General features: G+C 28.5%; 1 protein-coding gene across 4 annotated transcripts in view; it reads left to right on the top strand.

The window, feature by feature from the left end:
• LOC126750284 (titin) overlaps positions 1-26,698 on the top strand; it is a 1,176,889-nt gene that overhangs the window by 890,535 nt on the left and 259,656 nt on the right. For all 4 annotated transcript variants that reach the window (XM_050459851.1, XM_050459854.1, XM_050459853.1 and 1 more), the window contains exon 4: positions 4,071-4,238. In XM_050459851.1, the coding sequence (XP_050315808.1) occupies positions 4,071-4,238 (168 nt within the window). The remainder of the gene's footprint in view (positions 1-4,070; positions 4,239-26,698) is intronic.

Here is a 26,698-nt window from a genome sequence, read left to right on the forward strand (position 1 = left end):
AACCTTTGTCTTCTTAAAATCTTTCTATCATATTATTAATACGATCCACAAGCAGTTTGTGAAACACCCATAATAGTGCTATAAGTTAGGTCTCAGTATTTGCGTTCCCTGCTCCTTTAGCATTTTCTCTCAATTATTTTAGGCACTAGGAATACCAGTCGATAGTTTGGAATTTTTGCACTTTTCTAGCGCATTCACCTATATTCGAAACTTTTTTTGGAACTTCGGTGTTGTAGATTTTTGTTTTGTTTCCTTACGTATTTACTAATTTTTTTCTCTTCTCTTTAAAAGCTTGAAGTTGAACTATTTTCTATTCCCTACTCATTTACCAGTTATTTTCAAATTTTTTGACAAAGACTAGAATTCTTTCAGGTGCTCCTGGAATATTGTATTGAAGATACCGATAACATTTACATAAAGTAAAGTTAAAATTTTCGAATCAGGTGTATTTACCAATTATTTTCAACTCGCTTGAAGTCAGAAATTGGACGATTTTTTACCTGTTCTTTCACCAATTAATTTCAATTCTCAACTTTTTTGAGAAAATTTAAAAATTCTTCCCGGCATTTCTAGAATACTATATTACTTCCTCAAGAAAACGTATAATTTCTCTATGATATCAGGTTAAAATTATATTTATTTAGTTATTGGAAGTATTTATAATCCCTCTCCTTCTAAAGGAAAGCTCAACGGGAGCATATAAAGCCTTCATTTTTAAATAATCTTTGCTAAGGATTCACCGACAATGGAAGGAAAAAGGGACAAAATATTTATAGGGAAGAACTATAAAAAAGCATGTTTTGTTACATTATTGCAAATTAGAGTTAAATCCCACATCTTTTAAAAAACTAATGAATTATCTTCTATATGTCAAACAAATTTGGCAACATCAGTTTAAAGATATTTATTCTATATAGATTTTTTTTTAATAAATGAGCGAAATCTAGAGTGAAATTGGACCACCCTTAAAAAATAATGATTCTCGTTTTTCAAGTGACAAAACATTTGGCAACGTTGATTTTTGCGTAGGATATTTTTTTTAAAAGTAAATTAGTAGACACTAGAGTAAAATCGGAAAACTTTTAAGAAAATCATAATTTTTTCATTTGTTTAATTTCACTTTGATTATTAAAGAAAAATTAAACTACACCGAAAAAAATTCTTTACAACTTTATATATAAATTACAAAAGTATATGAGGTTAAAAAATTATATTTATTTAGTTATTGGAATAATTTATAATCCCTGCTCCTTCACCTTTTTTTTTAAATTTTTGAACCAACATTTTAAAATTATGGCAGGCACTCTTAGAGTATTTTATTGAAGATAAAGATAACACCTACATGAAGAAAAAATGAATTTTTTGAACCAGGAGCATTCACCAATATTTTAAATCGCCCTGAAGTCAGAATATGGATGATTTTTCACCTTTTTTTTCACCAATTAACTTCAATACTCAACTTTTTCGAGAAAATTTAAAACTTCTTCCAGGCATTTTTGGAATACTTTATTGTCCCCTTAAGAAAATATAAAATTCCTATATGATCTCAGGTTAAAAAAAATATTTTCCTGGCGCATTCACCAATACGTTTATCCCTCAATTCTCCGTTTTGACCCCAAAGCTTTTTTGGGAAACTTAGGGGAGGGGCTACTGGAAGTACTTAAAATACCCTAAATCCCTGCTCCATGTTTTTTTAAATTTTTGAGTTAATATTTTAAAATTATTCCAGGCATTCCTGGATGATTATTAAAGATAACGAAAGATGACACCTGGATGAAAAAAAGTTCAAATCGCCGAATTTTGCTGATGCATCCACCAATATTTTTAACTTTTTCTGGAGCTTTTATTTTATGGATTTTTGTTTTGTTTTCCCTACACATTTACCACTTATTACTTTCTCGCTTGAATCAGCCTTCCCTGGTGCATTCACCAATTAATTAATTTTTTTTAAAACTTTTTCAAGATATTAATTTTTTTTCCCGGAATACTTTACTATTATTCCAGGACTCTTACTATCTTAAGAAAATAACGTCCATTTAAAAAATTATATTTTCCTGGCGCATTCACCAAAAGCATCAATTCCTTTTAAAAATTGACAATTTTAAAATAATTACGTATTTCGTACTATTTTAATTCCTTTATGATTTTCCTATTCTTAATTCCTTTATGATCTCAGGTAAAAAATTATATTTATTTAGTTATTGGAAAAATTTATAATCCCTGCTCCTTCACCTTTTTTTTTTAATTTTTGAGCCAACATTTTAATATTATGGCAGGCACTCTTAGAGTATTTTATTGAAGATAAAGATAACACCATAACACCTACATGAAGAAAAGATGAATTTTTTGAACCAGGAGCATTCACCAATATTTTAAATCTTCCTGGGGTCAGAATATGGATGATTTTTTCACCTGTTCTTTCACCAGTTAATTTCAATACTCGAGTTTTTCGAGAAAATTTAAAGGTCTTTCCAGGCATTCCTAGAATACTTTATCTTAAGAAAGTATACTAATAACCTATATACCCTTAAGAAAATATATAGTTCCTATATGACCTTAGGTTAAAAAAAATGTATTTTCCTGACCGTATAAATGTATTGGCATTCACTAATAGGTTTATCCTACATGATATTTTTACCTGTTCTTTCACCAAAAAATTTCAACGGTTAGTTCAATCTGCTAAAATACTTTATCATCCCTTTAAGAAAATATATAATTCTGATATGACCTCAGGTTAAAAATGATTTTTTCCTGGCGCCTTCACCAATACGTTTATCCACCAATTTTCCATTTTGATCCCAAAGTCTTTGTCGAAAACTAGGGAAAGGGGGTTATTGGAAGTATCGAAGAATTTATAATGTCTGCTCCTTCGCCATATTTTTTTGAAATTATAAGCCAATATTTTAAAATTATTTTAGGCACTCTAGCAATACTTTATCAAAGGTAACGCTAACATCTAGTTATATAAAGTAAAGTTGGAATTGTCGAAGTTTCCTGGTGCATCCACCAATAATTGTAACTATTTCTGGAGCTTCCATTTGATGGATTTTTCTTTTGTTTTCCTTATGCACTAACTACTTATCCTCGTTTCTCGCTTGAATCTAAGTTTTCTGAAGGATCCACCAATTATTTCCAACTTCCCCGAAGTGTATAATTGAAATATTTTTTCCTGATCCTTCACCAATTAATTTTATATATTTTTTCTTCAGGCACTTCTGAAATATTTAATTATCGACTCTTAAGAAAAATGACATCAGGTAAAAAAAATTATTTTCCTACCGCATTCAGCAAATCCATTTTTCCACCAATTCCTTCTAAAAAATTGACAATTGTAAAATAATTACACACTATTTGACCTCAAATCTCCTGTAAAATACCTTTAGGAAGTATTTATATTCCCTGATCCCTAAAAGGGCATTTCAGCCGGAGGGGTGGCTAAAATACTGTCGAATTTTTAAGTTTTCCTAACACAACCACTATTTATTTTCAAATTCCCTGAATGCTAGAATTAGACGATTTTGACGCGTTTCTTCAATAATTAATTTCAAATTTTTCAGGCAAATTTTAAAATTCTTTCAAGCATCCTTGCAATACTTTATTATCTCCCAAAATGATCACATAATTCCCACTGCAGTTAAAATTTGTCGATTTCGTTGACACCTTCACCAATATTTTTAGATTAACAAACAATTGATAAGAACATTTTAATTTTTTTGACGAAAGAGCTAGAAACACACGTTGGATTGTACCACAATAGTACTATCGATCCCAATGATCGATCCATAACGATGAATAGGACAGTTGACTACAATAGACCTTTGACATAGTCATTAACAACAAAACGGAAAAACTGGTCTTAGTATCGACCTATCCTATATTCCTGAATGGTGCCTCAGCAAAATTTAGTCATTATTTTAACATCCTAGAAGATTCAGATTAAGATGTTCCCTTAAAAGACATATAAAACCCCTTAAACTCTTACCCTTAAAAATTCTCAATTTTCATGTATATTACTCTGATGAAACCATCAAGAAGAAACACGTTTATTTAATTTAATTTTTTTATTTCAGTCAGCCCTAAGGAGGTCAAAGTGATGAAAGACAACGAGGTGATAAAAAATGGCTCAATACTAGGACCCAAAGAAGAAGGAGATGAAGTCGATCTGGTATGCGAGGCCGGACCTGGAAAACCCACCCCCAGGGTCAACTGGTATAACGGGACAACGTTAATCTCTAGAGGTAAAATTTTTTTGATTTATCCTTTGTATACGAAAAGCGGTTTAGGGGTGAGTTGATATAAAACACTTTGGCGAAATGGGGTTTTCCGCAAGCCCCTAAAACTAATATTAAGTAAAGGTCCGATCCTAAGCCCTGGTAATGCTGAATTGGGGATGCCACTCACGTGTGTGCATCGCACTCGACGACGACCTGCCGACGACGGATTTTATTGCAAATTGGTCAGAACGAGGGAGAAATACTTTTTCGGCCGCAGGAAGAATTTTTCCGGCCGTAATTGACATACCGTCAAGGTAGTTTGGGGTGGAATTAAGAATGACCTAGAGTTACTTCCACATATTTTTCAATATTTTCAATTTAGGAATGCGTTTTCTCCATCGCTGTGCATAAAATTGGGGTCATGTTCATCCATATGCAAATATTACTTTTGTTTTTGTTTGTAACCATTGTTATCTCTTTTCTCTTTTGCCCTTAAGGGTAGATAACAATAACATGTTGTTAGTTATTATTGGGAATATTTAATAGGAAATCAATCGGATAAGGATTCATGCAGCATAAAAGGTTTAAAGAAATTATTTGGGAAAAAAAGGCGTTCTACTTGTAGATACAAGTTCAAATATCCCTGTTTAAAATTGACCTTCAACTATTAATCTTAGCAGTGATTTTCTTAGGTTCGTTTATAACCAGTAAAAGGACATTTTAACTTTTTATAAATTATTTACTTGGGTGTAATTGATCCTAATTAAGGTAAAACAAAAATGCAAGAAGTCAAGAATATAAAGAAAAAAGAACAAAAAGGAAAATCCGGTATTGGCTATTTAAGTACCAAGAACGGTCTCCTTGGATTTTTACTCTAAAAGACTAGACTTAGACTTTACTAGTTAATTTTTTGGAATTTAGGTAAGAAAAATGGATCTAAAATGTCAAACCTGCTCATATTAATAAAATATCCCTATATTTTCGAAAGAATTTACAGCAGTACCATAAATACCTTGTGGTGATTCTAGATATATATCTTTAAATAAGGGAATTACTGTGTGTATCTCAAGGCAATCGGGAAATACCCTTGAATTAAAGTGTTATGTTTAAAGAGTGTTAATAGAAAATAAGGTCAATCCTACATATTGATTCTGCATATACTTGAATCCCTTTAACAAGATCATTTATTACTTGTAAAATCACTTTATATTCCCTTGTTTTATTTAAGAGTAATTTATCTAAGCAGCGATTTCTTTGTGATTAATTAACAACCAAAGAAAACATATTTTTTTATTCACTTAAAAGCAATTTATCTGAACAGTAATTCTGAAGCCACATTAGTCCCTAACCACAAAATTCATATTTTTGTCTCTTATTTCTTTGCATATTTATTTAGTCACTTATTTTTCATTTATCGCCTTAACTGCAATAATATTATCAGTGACTTTAAATGTTCACACAGACAAAACTAAGAAAAAACAGATTTTCTCCCATTGATTTGGTTCCACTAATATATTTATCTCAGCAGTGATTTTTTAAGGTTTATTTCAAATCAGTATTTATATTATATTAATCCCAATATAAATTTTTTAAAGTTAAATTATTACAGGTAAAATCACTTTTAATTGCGTTTTTTTTGCTTGGGGACAATTCATCGCAGCGGTGATTTTTAAAGCCTCAATTGATTTTTTTTAAATTTTTCTGACGATCTGATTTTACGTTTATAATTTTTTTTTCCTAAATATTGACAAAGAAGATTGAAGATTTTTCTATATCGGGTTGGTTGTTCGGGTTCAAAAATTTTATTTTCTTTTATTAACTTGGATTTATCCCAATAGTAATTTTGAGAAACTTCATCTATCTGTTATTAAGAATTACCTTTATATTTTCTTATATTTTTTTAAAGGTAATAATACATTTATCTCAGCAATGATTTTTATAACCAATAAAATTTGTTACATTAAAGTAAAATTTTATTCCCTTGCAATAACAAATTTATCTTAGCAGTGATTTTTAGTGTCATTTATTAATAATTTCTAAAAACATGTTTTCTTCTTTTTCTATTAAAATATTTAACTTTAGTTGGTGATTTTGTTAATTTGGATATAATGTAATATTTATCGAAGCAGTGATTTAAAAATTTTAACAACCTATTACTGTGGTTTTTTATATATACAAGGACAAATGATATCATTTATACTTTTTTCTATTGGGCATCTTATATCTTTTGTAGGTAATTAATTTCTTTAATTCGTTTGAATAACTACCTTGGAGAAGATTTTTTACCTTAGATTAAAATTATATTTTTTTTTAATGGTGTAAACAATGCAATACTCACAAGTGCAATGAGATATTTACATTTTTTATTTGCCTGTATGAAAGTTACCTCTACGGTGAACTCTTCTTAAAAGTCAATTTTTTTCATCTTGTTTACATTTTTCTAAGGCTTTTAATGAACACAATTTTAAAGTCAAATAATATTTACTTAAAAACAGTTATGGATCTATAGGGAACACAATTTATTAAAATGTAAAAAATACAATTATTTGCTCTTTTTAAGGATTTATAATTATTTAAACTTCGTGACTAGAGTTTAAACATTAAACTTAGTAGAGGTTTAAAGAGATTGTGCTAATACCTTAATATTAACACGCCACTACGAAAGGACTGACATAAGGCTAGTAAATAAAATTTCCATCAAATTTTCTCCTAAATATCTTATATTAAATATAAAAACGTTAATTTTCTTTAAACAACTAAAAACCTAAAACTTATTACTAAGTAAACACACTCATTCCAGCAAGCACTCGAATAAAAATAAATTTTAAATTTAAATAAACACCAAGACAAAAGTAATTAACTAAATTAAACCCTTTGGCCTTAATACAAATAGCGTAACAATAATTATTATTGTTTAAAATAAAACACACAAGTTAAAATTACAAAGGTACCTTGTTTCTATGTGAAGACACAGAAAAACAAAATCCAATACACTGCTGCTTCCACACTATACGCTTCCACAAAATGTTCAATAGTCTTGTCCTCGGTTCAGTAACAGCCTCCTCACTAGTTATTAAAACTGTTCATGGAAAATGTCATAAATGTTGACTTTTCTGTTCACAACTTTATATTCTTACGAAGCGCCCACAAAATAATATGCTTTAACTTAAAGGCAATTTAATAGCTAGTTTACAACGCTTTTAACTGCAACGCTCAATTTTGCAACATAAATTTGCTTTTTATTTAAATTATTAAATACAGGAAACAGGACAGGAAAGGTTTTATACCATTTCCGTCAAAAGACACAAACTGTTTACTAACTCTTTAAGAAGATCAACTTATGTGAAACAAAATTAACATCGACTTCGATGTTTTGGGTTTTTGATTTTACGTCGCTGGCTGGACGGAGCAGAGATCTTGCCTGGTTTGCATTTATCGTCATACTGGGTGTGGTGCGGGGTAAATTTCGTGTCGCCGCGGCTTGATCGGGGCAAGACAGACCCAGACACCAATTCCAGGTATCGGAGAGTTTTTGTAAACTGTAGTTATTATTTGAGACAAATTTAATTTGTCTGTGTTGAGAAATTGATTTCGCAACATTTTGGGGCCCGGTTGGAGCAAATTGCTCCAAACTACAGAAGTATCCCCAACTAATTTAATGAGGACAAAAAGGTTTCAGGTATATCTTGTTGAGGCAAAGGACAGACCTTGGCCACACTTCGAGTAAAAACTCCGTCCTTGTTTTTAAGTTTCACAACTCTTACTTTACCATCATCTCCGGGAATGACTTCTATGACTCTGGAAAGTGACCAATGAAATGGTGGAGAGTTATCTTCCTTCAGAAGAACAAGTGAGTTGAGTTCTATATTTGGAAATTCTTGAAACCATTTTGGTCGATTTTGCAAACGATTTAGGTAGTCTTTAGTCCACTTTTTCCAAAACAATTGTTTTATTTGAGTAATACGTTTCCAAAGCGTTAATCTGTTTTCAGGGATTAAAGAAATGTCTTTTTCAGGATATGACATCAAACTAGTACCAATTAGCAAATGACCAGGAGTCAAAACTTGAAAGTCATTTGGGTCATTTGATAAGGGACATAAGGGCCGTGAATTAAGAATTGCTTCTATCTGTACAAGTATGGTATAGAAAGCCTCAAAGGTAAAATGACTTTGACCAATAATACGATGGATATGATGCTTGGCACTTTTAACGGCAGCTTCCCATATTCCTCCCCAATGAGGACTTCGTGGAGGAATAAACTTAAATTTTATTTCGCTCTGGGACAAAAATTCCTTAATTTGATTAGAAGTTTCAATTTTATTAAAGAATGAATAAATATCATATAATTGGTTCTTAGCACCTATAAAGTTGGTCCCATTATCACTGAAGATCATAGATGGGTTACCACGACGACTTATGAATCGCTTCAAAGCACATAGGTAGTCTTCAGTGGTCATGCTGGAGACTACTTCCAGGTGAACGGCCTTAGAAGACATGCAAACAAAAATAGCCAAGTAAGCCTTTATTCTAGGAGCCTTACGAAGGTTGGAAGATTTTAGGGTAAATGGCCCTGCATAGTCTACACCAACTTGACTAAAAGGTCTAGATACTAACACCCTGTCTTTGGGAAGGTTTGCCATGATTTGTTGACCTGGTTGCGCTTTAAAACGATAACATGTGACACATTTTGAAATTATTCTCTTAAGGTCTCTAAGACCATTAAGTGGCCAATATCTGGATCGGAAATTTGAAAGAACATTTTGAGCACCTGCGTGTCCAAGTCGCTGATGCTCATATTTCAACATCAATGACACAATATAGTTATGAGACGGTAGAAGTAATGGATGTTTGTGGTCAAACGGGATATTAGCATTTTCCAATCTGCCACCAACTCTTAGAAACCCATTTGAATCAATAAAGGGGTTCAGTTTTCTCAAAGTCTTATCCGAAATATTTTTATTTGACTTTAACTCAGAAATTTGCTTTAAAAAATATTTGGATTGTATGACCTGTATTATTTGGTTAAGAGAATCTCTTAATTCTTGGACCTTTAAAGGGCCAGAATTTTTAATGTTTTTATTTCTGCAATTATGTAAGAACCTAAGCATATATGCTACTGTACGTTGCAATTTCAAGAAACTTGAAAAGCGTTTGAAAATGTTAGACCAAAAAACATCCTGATTTAATACTTCAGTACTAAGTAACGAAATTTTTCTTTCTTCTGGCAAGTCATTTAAACTCTGAAATTTTTTAGACTTTGTCAAATCAAGATCTGGAAGCTCTAGAAAGGCTGGTCCATGAAACCACATTTTAGAAGTTAAAAGATCAGTAATAGAAATACCTCGAGAGGGTAGATCTGCTGGATTGTCAGAGGATTTAATATGCCGCCAAGTAAACTCAGAGGTTAATTCCTGTATCTTGGATACGCGATTAGAAATAAATATATTCCAACGGGATGCATGAGACTCAATCCAAGATAAGGCTATCTCGGAATCAGACCATAGATTTACTGAATCTACTTTAAACCTATTAGCATAAATGTTTATGAGTTTTGTGATTAATTGTGAGAGCAGAAGCATAGCGCAAAGCTCTAATCGAGGAAGTGTAACACTTTTTAGAGGAGAGACTCTAGACTTTGATGAGACAAGAAAACTAGAAATGCTACTATCCGAATAGGATGTGCGTATATAAACGCAGGCAGCATAGGCTTTCATGCTTGCATCTGCAAAGCCGTGTAACTGAATTTCCTTTAAGGGTTTATCCAAAAAGAAATATCTTGGAATTTTGAGATGTTGAAGAAGATGTAAATTGTCAACAAAGTTTTTCCACTGGATAATTACATTACTATCCTTTAAGGGTGTATCCCAATCAATTTTTAAAGTCCAGATATGCTGAATAATCAGCTTACCAATAACAATAACTGGTGACAAGAATCCGATAGGATCGTAGCACTGTGCTACTGTTGAAAGGATTTTTCTTTTAGTAAAGGGTTCAGGAAAAGTCTTCTTAGGACTTGAAATTAAAAAATAATCGACTACTGGATTCCATTTTAATCCGAGAACTTTATTTAGGGTTGAATGAAATTTAAATTCCAATTCTGAATAATAAAGTTGGTCAGTACATGCTGACAAAAATTGTGGTGAATTGCTGCACCATTTATGCAATGGAAATCCATGCTTATTTAATAGGGAGTTGAGTTGATCGTACAGAATTTTAAGATCATTAAAATCATCAACACCTCCTAAAATATCATCACAATAAGTTTGGTTTAGAAGAGCATTTGATGCGACTGAATAGTCAGATGAGTTGTTCTGTGCTATTTCAGTTAACACACGAGTGGCTAAAAAAGGAGCATTATTAGTGCCATAAGTAACCGTTAACAATTCAATGCATTTGAGTTGATCCTCAGGTCTTTCTCTCCAAAGAATATTCAATAAAAAGGTTTGCTCAGGATTAACCAATATTTGTCTAAACATCTTTTCAATATCACAAGTCAGAACATACTTAAACGAGCGAAAACGACACAAAATATCGTATAAATCTGGCTGTACTTGAAAACCTTTTAACATTATGTCATTGAGAGAATACCCTGTTGAAGTTTTACAAGAGCCGTCAAACACAACACGCAATTTAGTGGTTGCACTGTCCTCTCTAATTACTGCATGATGTGGAAAAAAGTATTTTTGTTGGGAAAACTCATTACATTGAGTAAGAGGAACAAATCTTGCATGACCTAGGGACACATATTCCTCGATAAATTGTTTATACTGTATATAATATTCTGGACTTTTCTCAAACCTTTTCTCAAGATTTTCAAACCTTTTACGAGCAATTGAAATTGAATCACCTAACTTGAGGTGCTCATCTTCATTTTTAAGAGGTAAGTTTACTTGGAAAGTACCATTTTCTAAGATTTTTGTAGTATTTACAAATATAGATTCTGCCAAGTCATCATCTGGGGTGCGAAGCTTAACAGGTGGAAGTTCTTCTAACTCCCAAAACTTTGCAACAATGGTTTCAAGGCATTTTTGTTCATCATTTTGAGCAAAAAGGGCAACAGAGTCTTGACCTGATTGAATTACGTTCAGATGTGCAGTAGAAATATTTGAATTGGAATTTGAAGGATATAAACCTCCAATTACCCAACCAAGATGAGTGTTAAGTAGGGTAGGCATTTTGTTTCCCAAACTAATCATACCAGGGGTAAGTAATTGATAATATAGGTCTGAGCCTATAAGAAGATCAATTTCTGAGGGTATGTTAAAGTTGGGATCAGCTAAGAATATATTACTTGGAATATTCCATGCATATGTATTAATTTCTATATGAGGAAGGGAACATGTAATATTGGGAAGCACTACACAACTTAACTTAAAAGATTTTTTATTAAAATTGGAATGTAAAATGACATCCACCATTTTTTGTGAGACGCTATGAGACAGGGCAATACCTGAAACTCGTGTTGTTTTGTTATATGGAATATATTTTAGTTTTTCAATAAGAGAACTTGTTATATAGGAGTTTTGAGATCCATTATCTAAAATACCCTTGACGGTAACTGGGTTGCCATCGGCATCTAACAAGGTTAAACAGACAGTAGCTAGAAGGACTTGAGAGTTTTTGGTAGACAAATTTGAAACTGTGTGGGTCTCTTCGGAATGTTGACTCACTTCATTTTGTGATACATTAGCAGTAGTTAGATTATTATTCTGCCTGCAATTATTGTGTGAAGTGAATTCTTGATCGACCATAGAATGGTTTTGATTATTGTTTATTTGGGAATGAATATTGTTCGTATGATTTCTGGCAGATTGATTATTTTGGAAATTTCCATGTATTGATCCTTGGTTAGATCTGGTTGGAAATCGTGAAGTCTGGCTAAAACGATTCTGATTAACTCTGTTTTGTAAATTCGAGCTTGGACTATGGGATTGCTGAAAATCATGAAGAAGGGAATGGTGTCTTTTGCCACAATAAATACAAGTTTTATTAGAAGGGCAATTACTTAAATTGTGCTGAGAAGCCAAGCAATTATAACATAACTGTTTTGATGAAACAGTTTGTCTCTTTCCTGTAAGTGATAAACCTTTAAATTTATTACAGCCTAAAATTACATGTGAAATTTCATTACAGTATACACATTTTTTATTGTTACCTTGATTTGTATTTGTGTGTAAGGAAGTATGGGTTCGAACCCTATTTGGTTTTTGAACTTGAGGTTCATTACTTGACAAATTTTCTAGAGTTACACATTTTCTTTCAACAAATTTAATAAAGTCAGTAATACTAGGCAACTGGTCTTGTCTACGTTCACTTTCATAAGCTTTACGTGTACCTATGTCTACCTTTTTTATCCATAGATAAATTACTAAAACATCAAACAATTCTTCTTTAGTATAGTTTAAGTTATTTAAAGACCCTATACTTCCTTTGCATTTATTAACAAAATCTCTAAGATTAGCTGAGTTAACCTTTGAAACAACTGGAACATCTAAAATTGCACCAATGTGTGCATTAAGGACAGTTATTTTATTTTCATACCTTTCTTTAAGATAAGCTAAAGCTGTAGTAAAATTTTCATTAGTAAAAGATAAATGCTCAACTATTTCAAGTGGTTCACCTCGTAAACAGGATTTTAAATAAGCAAATTTTTGTATATCTGATAATGTGTTATCTTGTATAACAATTGACTCAAACATTTGCATAAAGGAAGGGTATTCTGACATGTTACCCGTAAAATGTTTAATTTTTATTATTTGTAAAATATTCGTAGAAGGAGACATCATTGATTTCCCTACTACTGCTGGCGATGCATTAGAACGCTGTAAAGAAGTATTTAAAGTACCTGACAACTCTTTAATTCTATTATGACACAAAACAAATCCTATATCACATTTTTCATCTATTAATACCCTATCTTCATCATCTGGTTCACTATTATCTAAAGTTGAATTCAGCTCGAACTGATATTCAATTTCATCTTGAGCTAAATTATAAGCATCTAACGCATTTTGCAACTGATTTATTTTGGTTTCAAAAAAGGTTATATCAATTTCAATATCTTTTTTCTTATCAAGTGAATTTAAAACTCTTGATATTTTACTTTTGGCCAAAGTACGGTTCTTTTTTAACTGGTTAATATCCATTTTGAACTATGGATAATTTAAAAATAGTACTTAAAAAGGTAAACCTTTAAATAAAAACTCAGTAAAGGTATTGATTTGCTCAACAAAAGTTGACTGGACTAAATTAGAATCTAATCTATTACTAATTTTACTGGATGTAAAATTAAATATAATGGGTGCTGGAAATATGTTTTATTTAGAAAACTTGATGGAACATCCGGCTCGAAGGACCATATTTAAACTTCGTGACTAGAGTTTAAACATTAAACTTAGTAGAGGTTTAAAGAGATTGTGCTAATACCTTAATATTAACACGCCACTACGAAAGGACTGACATAAGGCTAGTAAATAAAATTTCCATCAAATTTTCTCCTAAATATCTTATATTAAATATAAAAACGTTAATTTTCTTTAAACAACTAAAAACCTAAAACTTATTACTAAGTAAACACACTCATTCCAGCAAGCACTCGAATAAAAATAAATTTTAAATTTAAATAAACACCAAGACAAAAGTAATTAACTAAATTAAACCCTTTGGCCTTAATACAAATAGCGTAACAATAATTATTATTGTTTAAAATAAAACACACAAGTTAAAATTACAAAGGTACCTTGTTTCTATGTGAAGACACAGAAAAACAAAATCCAATACACTGCTGCTTCCACACTATACGCTTCCACAAAATGTTCAATAGTCTTGTCCTCGGTTCAGTAACAGCCTCCTCACTAGTTATTAAAACTGTTCATGGAAAATGTCATAAATGTTGACTTTTCTGTTCACAACTTTATATTCTTACGAAGCGCCCACAAAATAATATGCTTTAACTTAGAAGGCAATTTAATAGCTAGTTTACAACGCTTTTAACTGCAACGCTCAATTTTGCAACATAAATTTGCTTTTTATTTAAATTATTAAATACAGGAAACAGGACAGGAAAGGTTTTATACCATTTCCGTCAAAAGACACAAACTGTTTACTAACTCTTTAAGAAGATCAACTTATGTGAAACAAAATTAACATCGACTTCGATGTTTTGGGTTTTTGATTTTACGTCGCTGGCTGGACGGAGCAGAGATCTTGCCTGGTTTGCATTTATCGTCATACTGGGTGTGGTGCGGGGTAAATTTCGTGTCGCCGCGGCTTGATCGGGGCAAGACAGACCCAGACACCAATTCCAGGTATCGGAGAGTTTTTGTAAACTGTAGTTATTATTTGAGACAAATTTAATTTGTCTGTGTTGAGAAATTGATTTCGCAACAATAATAATCTACTGAATCCAAAATTTTATAACGCTGCGCAGTTGCAATCTAAAGAACGTTACAAAACCTGCTAAGAACTTGCTCGTATTCATTTGGGCTATAACTTTTAGGAATTTCATATTTATTAAACTTATAATTTCTTTACTATACATTTATATATATATATACAATTTTTAAAATAAACGTTATTTATTTGTTTATTATTCAGAAAAGTTACATGAAAATTTATATTTTCTTAAAGTTGTTATGGAATTACAATTAAGAAATCTACTATAGTAAACCGTATAAAAAAATAATGTTTTACATTTAAAAAAATAATGTTTTACATTTTTTAAGGTCTAAAGTTAAACTTATTCTACTAAAAAATCAAAAAGGTTTTGCATTTTTCTGTAGTAATTTTATCAAGATATCAACCCTTATAAAATCTGCTATAAATAAGAAAATGGGATTTTAGAAGAGATTCGTAGTAGATAAATCTACAGTTAAAAATCTTCAATTAAAAGTAGACACATTTAAATATTACTGCTTACTTTTTTCGTAAATTCCTAAGGTTTTTAATTGAACAAACTGCTAAAATATCAAAAATTTTATAATTTATTTGCATTTTTTTATGACTATGACAGTTTAAATGTAAGTTATACTTAATTTGCAAAAACTATAGATTTTCATTGGGTAAAATTTATTTATTAGTAAAAAAATAGCTTTTTAATTTTTTAGGTCCTTACAGGTCTACAGTTAAGCAATCTGCTAAAAACTCTTTTTTTTATTTCTACATACACGATTTTTTTTTATTTCTACATACAGAGACATAGAAAAATAAGTAATGGATCTAGAGGGAAAAAGATTTGACGAAACAAAAATTAATGTATTTTCTTGCATCATTTAAGTGCTTTTTCGTCTACAGGTAAACAATTTGCTAAAAAAGCTAAAAATTATGTAATTATTTTTAGCTTTGTTTATACTTTGCTACTTTATACTTTATTCATATTTAATTAATATTTATGTAAAAGCAAAAAAATGCGATTTCTTTCATCCTTTAAATCACTATAAATATTCTTAACTATAAATATTCTTAATTTGTTTAAAAGTTAATTAATTAAAGTTTTAACATTTCTAAGATCCTATAAATCTGTGGGTAAATATTAAAAAAATCTGCTAAATAAAATTAAAAAACTTTTTTCCAGAGTTCAAAAAATTTTAAAGAAAATGCTATTTTAAAGGGATCAAAAGAAGACAAATCTGTAGTAAGAAAACGGGTAAAAAAGAATACATTTTCTAATTTTAAGATAGACAAATCCAAATGTCATTTCATGCATTTTTTTAATTTCCTATAGGTCTAAAGTTAAACAATCTGCTAAAGAATCAAACATTTTGCAAATCTATAATATTTTTTTCTAGAATTTAAATATATACAATTTTAAATTTTAATCACAATTCATTAAAAGATTAAAAGAAGTTTGGATCTACATTCAATAAAATTTATTGAAAATTAAAAAAAATTAATTAGATTTTTCACACTCTATAGACCTAAAAATAAACAATCTGGTAAAAAATCACAAATTTTGAATTTTTTTTCAAGACTCCTAATGTAGACAATTTTAAAGCCTAATAATATTTACTAAAAAGTAGTTATGGGTCTACAGGAAACACAATCTATTGAAAAGTTAAAAAATGCAATTATTTGCAATTTTTAAAGTTTTTCAATAACGTTACAAAACGTTACAAAACCTGCTAAGAACTGGCTTGTATTCATTTGAGACTATAACTTTTAAGAATTTCATATTTATTAAACTTATAATTTCTTTAATTTACTATTATATATATACAACTTTTAAAATAAACGTTATTTATTTCTTTATTGTTCCGAAAAGTCAAAGAAAATGTATATTTTCTTAAAGTTGTTATGGGTTTAAAATTTCGAAATCTACTACAGTAAACAAAATTTATTAAAAAGTATAAAAAAATATTTTTTTTACAAAACAAAAATGTTTTACATTTCTTCATAGGAGTTTTATCAAAAGAGATCTACACTTATAAAATCTGCTATAAATAAAAAAATGGGATTTTAGGAGAGTTTCGTAGTAGGTAAATCTACTGGTAAAAAATCTCTAATTAAAAGTAGACACATTTAAATGTCACTTCTTACTTTTTCTTAACTCCCTTTTACAGCTAAAAAATTAATAATTTTACAATTTATTTGTATTTTTTCTATAACTTTCATTATAGACAATTTAAAAGTAAATCATACTTAATAAATAAAAACTACGATTTAATAAATTTTACTTAATCTCCATTAAGCAAAATTTATTTAATAGTAAAAAAACGTTTCCTAAATTTCTTAGGTCCTTACAGATGTACAGTTATGCAATCTACTAAAAACTTAAAAATTTTGCAATCTTTATGTATTTTTGCAAGACTTTCAATGTAGACAACTTTAATTTTTAATTAAATTTAATAAAAAAAAAAACTGATCTACAGTGAACAAGATTTGTTGAAACATAAATTATTGCAGTTTCTTGTATCATTTAAGTGCTTTTTTTCCTACTTCAACGACAACTTTGAATTTTATTTATATTTAATTAAAAGAAATTAGAAATCTACACTAAACAAAAGTTATTTAAAAGTAAAAAAAAATGCAATTTCTTGCATCCGTTATATCTCTATAAATCTACTACAATCTGCTACAAAATCTGCTACAGTTAAATAATCTGTTAAAAAATCGAAAATTTAAATTGTATCTGCATTTTCTAAAACTCTTAATGTAAACAGCTCTACATTTCAATAATATTTGATTAAAAGAAGATAATCAGAATCAATAGTCAACAAAATTTGTTTAAAAGTAAACAAATTGAAGCTTTAGTATTTTTTTAGATTCTATAAATCTACAGGTAAATATTAAAAAAATCTCATAAAAAAAAATAAAAAAATTTAAGGTAGACAAATCCAAATACAATTTCTTGCATTTTTTAATTCCCTGTAGGTCTACAGTTAAACAATCTGCTAAATAATGAAACATTTTGCAAATCTATTACATGTCTCCCAGACTTTAAATATTGACAAGTTTAAATTTTAATCATATTTAATTTAAAGAAGAAATAGAAATAGATAAAAATATATTTTTTTAAACCAAACGAATTAATGTTTTAGCCTTTTTTAAAGCCTTATAATTATATTAAAATCTGCTAAAAAAAAATTAAAACTGCAATTTTTTGCATTTTTTCAGAATCTAAAAAAATCTACAAATTAAAAAAAATCGATTTTTAAAGTGATTTGGTAAAGACAAAAGAATACATTTTGTAATTTTAAAAGGTAGACGAATCCAAATGTGCATTTTTAAATTCGCTCGGTCTACAGATAAAAAATCTGCTTAAGAATCATTATTTGTATTTTTGCAAAACTTTAAAAATAGACGATTTTAAATTTTAAACATATTTAATTAAAAGAAATTATGGATTTATAATGAATAAAATTTATTGAAAACTGAAAAAATTGAATAGCATTTTTCAGATCCTATAATTCTAAAAATAAACAGCCTGGTACAAAATCGTAAATTTTGTAAAATTTTTTTTAAACTTTTAATGTTAAACTTTTAATGACAACCTTAAAAAGAAGTTTTACGTTTAACTTCCTATAGGTGCATAACAAAATAAAATTTATTGAAAATTAAATGAATTGAAATTTTTTCAAATTTAAATGCTTTATTTGCCCATATATAAAATTATAAAATACAGTTATAAATCTAATTAAAATTTTGACAAAAAGGATTAATTCTCGATTATAAAAACCGTTAATCTGTTGGTACAGACCAAACAACTCTTAAAAATAATTAATTTATATCAAATAAATCAAAATGAAATAAATAATAATAATAATAAAAAGAAATTAATCCAGAACGGGAGAGCGGCAGCGGATAAAAGAACCAAGGAGGGAAACGCCCATTATTTAAGACCCTAAAAAAAGCAAAAATGCAAAATCTCGATGTCCACGAGGGGTAAAGACAGTTTTCAACTAACCAACTTTGCCGGTTGGCCTTCCTTTTTAATTCAATAAATAAAGTTAAACAAATAATGCTTTCCTCTATTTGTCATATTTAATAATTTTTTTTCATTTAGATATTGCTTTACATGGTTTCTATATGGGATATTATAGGCAAATTGCATACAGGAATTTTGAATTGCGTTTTTGGTACTTGAACGTAAAGAGCCACCATACACCACATCACCGTAATCGAACAAAGATAAAACAAGCCTTTCACAAAGTAAATATTTTTGTTTTGTGGATAAGTTCCGTTTAAATTTAAAAAGGGTTTTCAGGCATAAATAGGCTGCTTTAATTTTGTTTTTTACATGGTGTTCAAAAGAGAGAGAACTGTCAAATATGATACCTAAATTTTTTGCCTCTGAGACAATTGGAACTGGAGTGTTATTTATATGAATATTTATACGATTTTCAAAATTTTGCCTTAAATTATTATTCGAACACATTAAAAGACTTTTGGATTTTTCAGCATTTAATTTACTACTATTTACTAATACTGCTGTAATGTGGAATGTTTTACAGCTTTATACATGTCTGCCACGTAGAGTGAAAAAAGTAAGGGTGATAGTATAGAACCCTGAGGTACGCCTTGATTTGTTTGCCTAAACGCTTTTTTTTCTAACTGTTGGACTGTCATAACACAACTTTCACGATTATATAGATATTCTTTAAAGAAGTTAATACCATATTTAGAGATTCCAAAATGCCTTAGTTCAGCCAACAACATTTCGTGGTTAAGTATGTCGAAAGCTTTACTAAAGTCGAGCAGGGCCACACATGTCGCTTGATTTTGCTCTTCATTCACTCTTACGTCATTTAATATTTTAACTAAGCATGTTGACGTGCTAAAATTCTTTCTAAATCCTGACTGGCAATCGGGAATTAAATTATTCGCTTCAACAAAATTAGAAATCTGGTTATAAATATATTTTTCAAACACCTTTGACACTGCAGGCAATATACTGATTGGTCTTAAATCATTGTATTCTTTAGGTACTGAATTTTTTGCAATAGGTTTAATTATTGCTTTTTTTCATAAATTTGGATATTTTTGCTTAAATATGCACTCATTATTCATACGTAATAACAGATTTAAGCAACATCGAGAACAAAGTTTAATGTTCTTAATTGAGATACCATCAATTCCCACTGCATCAGATTTTATTGAAGAGATTATTTTATTTAAATTGGAATACTAAAAAGCTGAAATGCAAATACTTCATTACAAGCTAGATTATTTTTATAGTAATCTATTGCTTCTTTACTTACTGTATCCGGAAGATCATTAATACTATTAAGAAATGTATAAATTTCGGTTGGATTTAATAGATTAGTTGGTATAGAATTTTGATTTTTATTTCTTGTTAGATGAAGTTTGTCTGCTACTCTCCAAAAAAATCCTTTCCTTTTTTATCTGACAGTTGATTAAAAAAAGTAATTTTTTTCTCTAATGATTGCGTGTTTTGTGTAAGTTCTTAGTTCTCTATAATACTGCAAATGCGCTAAACATTTTTTATTATTTTTTATGCGCACGGTCTCCAAGTTTCATTGAAAATCGAAAAAAAAATCGCATTTTATATGGTCAATTTTTAAAAATATTTTCTGTAGCAGGTTCTAATAATATCACCTATAATATTTTTTTGGTTTTGATGTAACAACATATTTACCTGGACAGTAATTTTGTCTCTATCTACCCAAATGCGATAACTCACTTATCCCGACAGTGATTTTAACGCCATTTTATCAAACTGGTAAAATTCGTTTTTTTTTTTGACATTAATGGACTTCAATGAGCCCTAAAAAATGAACATTTTTTAGCTATAAAAACACGTTTTAAACCCAAATGTACTAGAACAATTTACACGCTCCAAACGGGAAATATAAAATATCGCGCATTGTACAGAGCGACAAAACTAATCCAAATTAGTTTCGAAAGTAAATTCAAACAAACCAAAAATTCCAGTATTTTGACCGGGTCGGGCAGGTTTCAAAAAGATTTATATTTACTAAATAAACAGGCACATACATGCACCGGAATAACACGTAACATATACACACACGAAAAACAAACAAAGTTTTTAAAAGGACATACATTTTGCATTATTTTTCATTAATGTATTATTAATAGGACCCGCTTTGAAAAAAAAATGAAACAAACATTAATCAATACAATAAACTGGGGCTTATTTCAATCCCGGTCAGTCGATTTTAAATGCTAAACTAAAATTTAATTCGGTATTGCTTTTGGCAATTTATTTTTGTTTTAATATATTGTCATGTTCCATTGCGGACGCTACAATTTAAGCCTTCCCTAGTATATATATACGTTCATAAAACATCTGCCATAAATATCCACATTTGCATGACTTTATATTCGAATTATCATGTGTTATATTAACTGTTACATATTTACACAATGTGTGCCAATAAGGGATTTAAATAAATGATGTAAATGAAGTTTTTTTGTATTAGTTTTTGGGTTTGTATACACTCCATAGCGCTTCTCAGCTAAATATTTTAAACTGAGTAATTTTGTCTTCTTATGAGAATTTTTCTTCTCTAAAACTCTCTAAAAACTATTTAGTAAATTTTGTATATATTCAACTTTAGACTTATAGGATCTAAAAACATGCAAAAATTTACCTTTCGGCAAATTCTATTTACTGTAGATATAAAACATCTTTTAATTCAATAAGATAAGTTTTCTATATTAAAAATCTTAAAAAAAATGCAAAACTTCAGATTTCTTAGCAAATTTTTTAAATGCGGACATATAGAAACTTAAAAATTAAAAATTGATGAAATAACACTTCTTTGAATTTGAATAAATTTTATTTATTGTAGCTCCAATAATTACCCTATTTAATTAAAAATTATTAAAGTAAAAAATTGCCTACATTAAAAGTCTTAAAAAAAGCCAACTTTTTAATTTTTTTAGCAGATTATTCAACTATAATAGGTCTATAAAAACTTAGAAATTGCAAGATATTGCAAAATTTTAGATTTTTTAGGAGATTATTTAACAGTAGACCTAGACTTAAGAAATGTAAAAAATTACATTTGATTTTATTTAGCTTAAAATTACAAAATGTATGATTGCTTACCAGATTTTTTCAACTGTAGGTTTGTCTACTGCAAGACCTTCCTAAAATCCTTTTTTTTTTAATTTATAGCAGATTTTTAATTGTAGATCTACAGTCTTGGAAAAATTATCTGCAGACTTATAAAGACTTAAAGGAAGCAAGAAATTGCATTTTATTTATTTTTTAATAAATTTTGTCTATTTGATTTATAACTTCTTTTAACTTAATATGATTAACGTTTAAAATGATCTATATTAAAAGTCTTAAAAAAAAGTAAAATTTTTGATTTTTTAGCAAATTATTTAACAGTAGACGTATAGAGACTTAAGAAATCTATAAAACTATATTTGATTGTATTTAGCTTAAAATTACAAAATGTATGCTTGCTTACTAGATTTTTCAACTGTAGATTTGCCTACTTCAAAACCCGCCTAAAATCTTTTTTTTTAATTTATAGCAGATTTTTTAACTATAGATATATAAAGATTTAAAGGATGCAAGAAATTTCATTTTATTTACTTCCTAATAAATTTTAATTCATTTATAACTTCTTTTAACTTAATATGAGTAACATGTATATACTTATCCATCGTCCTGCTCTTATCACCCACATCACGAAAACGCCAGGTTTTAATGGGATTCGAGCAGAACTAACTGAATTAGAGCACTTTGAAAATTCGGAAAAAGTCAAAAGTCAAAAAAGTTTATTACCAAAAAAATAGTTATAAATATAATTAGCTACATGAGAAAAAAAAATGACAATTTTTGGTAAAAGGAACTGCTTCGCGATTATATAAAACCGATAGCGCAATTTGCGTGAAACAGGCCTTGAAAACATTATAAATAAACACAAAAAAAAATTCCTAAAACTAAAACTAAAAAGGGCCGAAACAAAAAATGTCAAAACAATTTGGCTGGCATGCGACGGAAGGCAACAAGAATAGACAAAAGAGAACCACAAAAGAAAGATTGAACAGGCCAGCTTATTTTTGGTCTTAGTTGATTTTGCAGTTTATACTACTAGGTATCTAGTACTAGTCATACTACTAGGCATTTCGTTGGGAGTCGAGAAGAATTTGCTTAACCTTGGTGTAAAATTTATTAAGTGACAAGTCTTTAATATTCATTGGCAAAGTATTCCACATTGTAACTCCGACAACCGAAAATGACTTGTGGAAGTTACTTGTTGTTTGTTGAGGTATCCTAAAATTTCCAACATTACGAGTATTGTGTAAATGCGAGAAAGTAGTAAATAACTTATTTGTAATTTTGTAATGATGTGTCATTTTCTTCTTCTTTCCACATTTAAAATAGAATTTATGTTTAAATAAGGTGTGATATGATCCCGATAAGCAGCGCTATAAGAAAATCTTATACAGTAATTTTGCAATTTTTGTATAGATCTAGAAAGCTCAGATGTTATAGAATTAGAATATACGATATCACCGTAGTCGAGTAAGGAGAGAATAAGGCTATTGCAGAGATAATATTTGGTTTTACTCTTTAAGGCATTTTTAAATCTGTACAGATTTCTAAGACGCATATAGCCTATATTTAATTTGTTCTTAATGTGTGTCTTAAAACAAAAGTTAGAATCTAAAGTCAATCCTAATATTTTCACTTCATTGAAAACTGGAATTTTTTCTCCATTAATCTCAATATTTATACTTTTATATAAGTGTCTTAGAATTCCTGACTTACCGCCATATAAAATGACGTTAGATTTAGCAGGGTTAATTTTTAAGTTATGCTCATTGGAATAATTAACTATATTTAGTATATCCGATTTAATTTTTTGCTCAGAAATATTAAAATTTAATGGCATGTATATCTGAGAATCATCAGCATATTGTTGTAATTTACAATGTTCAATACAGTTATGCATATCCGCAACATAAATCAAAAATAAAAGAGGCCCAAATATGGAGCCCTGAGGAACACCAACTTTTAAGTCAAGATACCTTAAGTGCTCCAAACTTCCATTGTTGATTTTTAACAACACCGAATGTGATCTATTTTTAAGATAGGAATCAAAAAAAAGAAACTGTAGATTCGGAACAACCAAAATATCCCAACTTTGCAAGGAGCATTGAGTGATTTATAGTATCAAATGCTTTGCTAAAATCAAGCACTGCCATGCAAGTACTTTGTTTATGTTCTTCGTTAAGACTTAAATTATCTAACATTCCCACCAGACTAGTAGTTGTACTATAATTCCTCCTAAATCCCGATTGCGTATCTGGAAGTATACCAAATGAGTTAACAAAATTATAAAGTTGTTGGTTAATATTCTTTTTTAGAATTTTAGAAACTACTAATAAAATACTTATAGGCCCTATGTCTTTTAGTTCTTGGATTAGAGATTTTTGTCTCTAGAAAGTCTCTATAATAAGTTTTAAAAAAAAGCAATTTTTTTATTTTTTAGCAGAATCTTTAACGGTAGATCTATAGGGACTTAAGAAATGTAAAAATTATATTTGATTTAATTTAGCTTCAAATTACAAAATTTATGATTGCTTACCTGATTTTTTTTAATTATAGATTTGTCTACTGCAAAACCCTCTTAAAATCATTTTTTTTTAATTTGTGGATTATTATTAATATTATAAAATATTTCTCTGGCAAAATGCAAAATGTTTTATTATATTATATTTTTTAATAATACACTTGTATTTTATTGATTTATCTTTTTTACGTCTTATTTTATTAATTTATAACTTCTTTTAACTTAATATGGTTACAATTTTAAATTGTCTACAATCAAAGAGCAAGCTACTACATTGCAAGACTTTATTTTTAAGAGGTTTGTTTAACTGTAAAACGGTAGTGACTTAAAAAATTGCGTATTTCTTAATAAATTTTATTTAGTGTAAATACATAAGTTCTTTTAATTAAATTTAATTTAACTTTAATGATATCTTTATTACACATTTTGGAAAAATGCAAAATATATTTTTTGTAGACTTTTTAACTGTAGATTTGTGAAATGCAACAAATATCTACTTAAAAATAACAAAATGTATTCTATTTTACCAGATTTTTTTACTGTAGATATTTCTTATTTAAAAATTTCTAATAAGATCTATAACTTCTTTTAATTAAACATAAATAAAATTGTCTACATGAAGACATTAAAAGTCATGAAGAAAATCCGACAAAAATGTCAAAATTTTTAATATTTTATCAGATTGTTTAACTGCAAGATTACTTAACTGTAGATCTACAGTCTTAAAAAAGCATTTTGGAAAAGTGCCAGAAAATATTGATTGCAAGAAGATGCAAGCTTTTAATCTACACTAATTAAAGTCTTAGAAAAATGCAAAAAAAATTGCAAAATTTCTGATTTTTTAGCACATTATTGTTCAACTGTAGCCCTATAAGGACCTAAAAATGCAAAAAAAAATATTTTTTTTTTACTTAAAAAAATTTTTTTGCAGATTTCGCCAACTATGGCATATGCATGCCTTATTATAATAATAATAAAATATTTTAATATACAAAAAACAGTAATAATAAATACAATGTAGTACAAACGGTGTGCAAATTAAAGCAAAACATAATTTTATTTACGTCAAATAACAAGACACAAAAAAAAATTGAAGTTAAAATAAAATAGAAGAGATACAAGTACATTGAATAGAAGTAGATAAAAATTTTAATTAAATGTAATCCTGGAAAAATTAAGAAATATTACAATATTTTCTGCTTTTTTTATTTAATAAATATGGTTGCAACTGAGATTTTGAGGAAAAATTACAAAAAAAAATAAATTTCAAATTTTTAATAATTTTGTAATTATTTTCTGTTAAATTATTATACAAATAATAAATTTGTCTTTACTCTAGATAAACAGAAAATGAATAAATAAATAAATGACGTTTATTACCTAAAAAAAGACATACTAATAGCAAACAGTGATTAAATAATAATTTGAATAGGTGAATCGAAATTCCTAAATAAATAAACTAAATAAATACCAGTTAATTCTCAGCAGATTTTAATATTTTTTTTTTGGATAATTTTTAAATAAACAGCGGATCTACTATAAGGCCTTGGAAATCTACCTACAAGAAATTGCACTGTAAACTTCTGTTTATTTACAACTGATTAATTTTTAAATTTATTTACCTTAAACTTACAAAATAAATATTTTTACCACATTTTTTACCTGCAAATTTGCTTACCTCAAGAACCTTAAAAAATAATTGTTTTATAATCTTTAACAGATTTCTTAAGTGTGATTCTATAGGGTTTTAAAAAAGTTTTGACATTTTTAATTTTATAGGCAACTGAATTAACTGTATATCTAAAACTTTCTTTCTTTACTGAGTTTGTCTACATAATGTAAAAATATGATAAAGCAAATTATTACTATTATTTTTAAAATTCCATATTATGTACTTAAAAACCGTTGGCAAATGCAAAGAATTGCAAAATGTCAATTTTTTAGCAAAAATGTTAACTGTAGACACATACAGCTCAAAAAAATTTATTTGTTTATTTACTTTTTAATAAATTTAGTCTAATGCAGATCTTATACTTCTTTAACTTAATTGTGATCCAAATATATACTTTAAGGGCCTTAAATTTTTAATAAATTAAAATTGTTGATCTTTTTTATGATTTTAAACCTGACGGCCTATGGATTTTCTAATTTGGTTGAAATAGTTAGTTATCTACAATAAAAACTATGGAAAAATGCAAAACATTGTAAAACTTTTGATTTTTTATAGGGCATTAAATTAAAAAAAAAATATATTTTTAAATCATAACTTTTTTATTACTTGAACTATTTTTGTGAAATTTGGTGAATGTCTTTAAAGTAACCAAATGCATTTTTTGATCTTGCGGAATTTTTAATTCAATATTCTGAAAGAAATATTACTACGCCATTGCCTTTTCTAGAAACAAAAATTATTTCTAAATTCCTCCTTCAGTTTGAAGCAAATTTGATTATCTGCCTTTTGTTCGTATA

The sequence above is a fragment of the Anthonomus grandis genome, chromosome 2, assembly GCF_022605725.1.
Source record: "Anthonomus grandis grandis chromosome 2, icAntGran1.3, whole genome shotgun sequence".
Classification (NCBI taxonomy): Eukaryota; Metazoa; Arthropoda; class Insecta; order Coleoptera; family Curculionidae; genus Anthonomus; species Anthonomus grandis.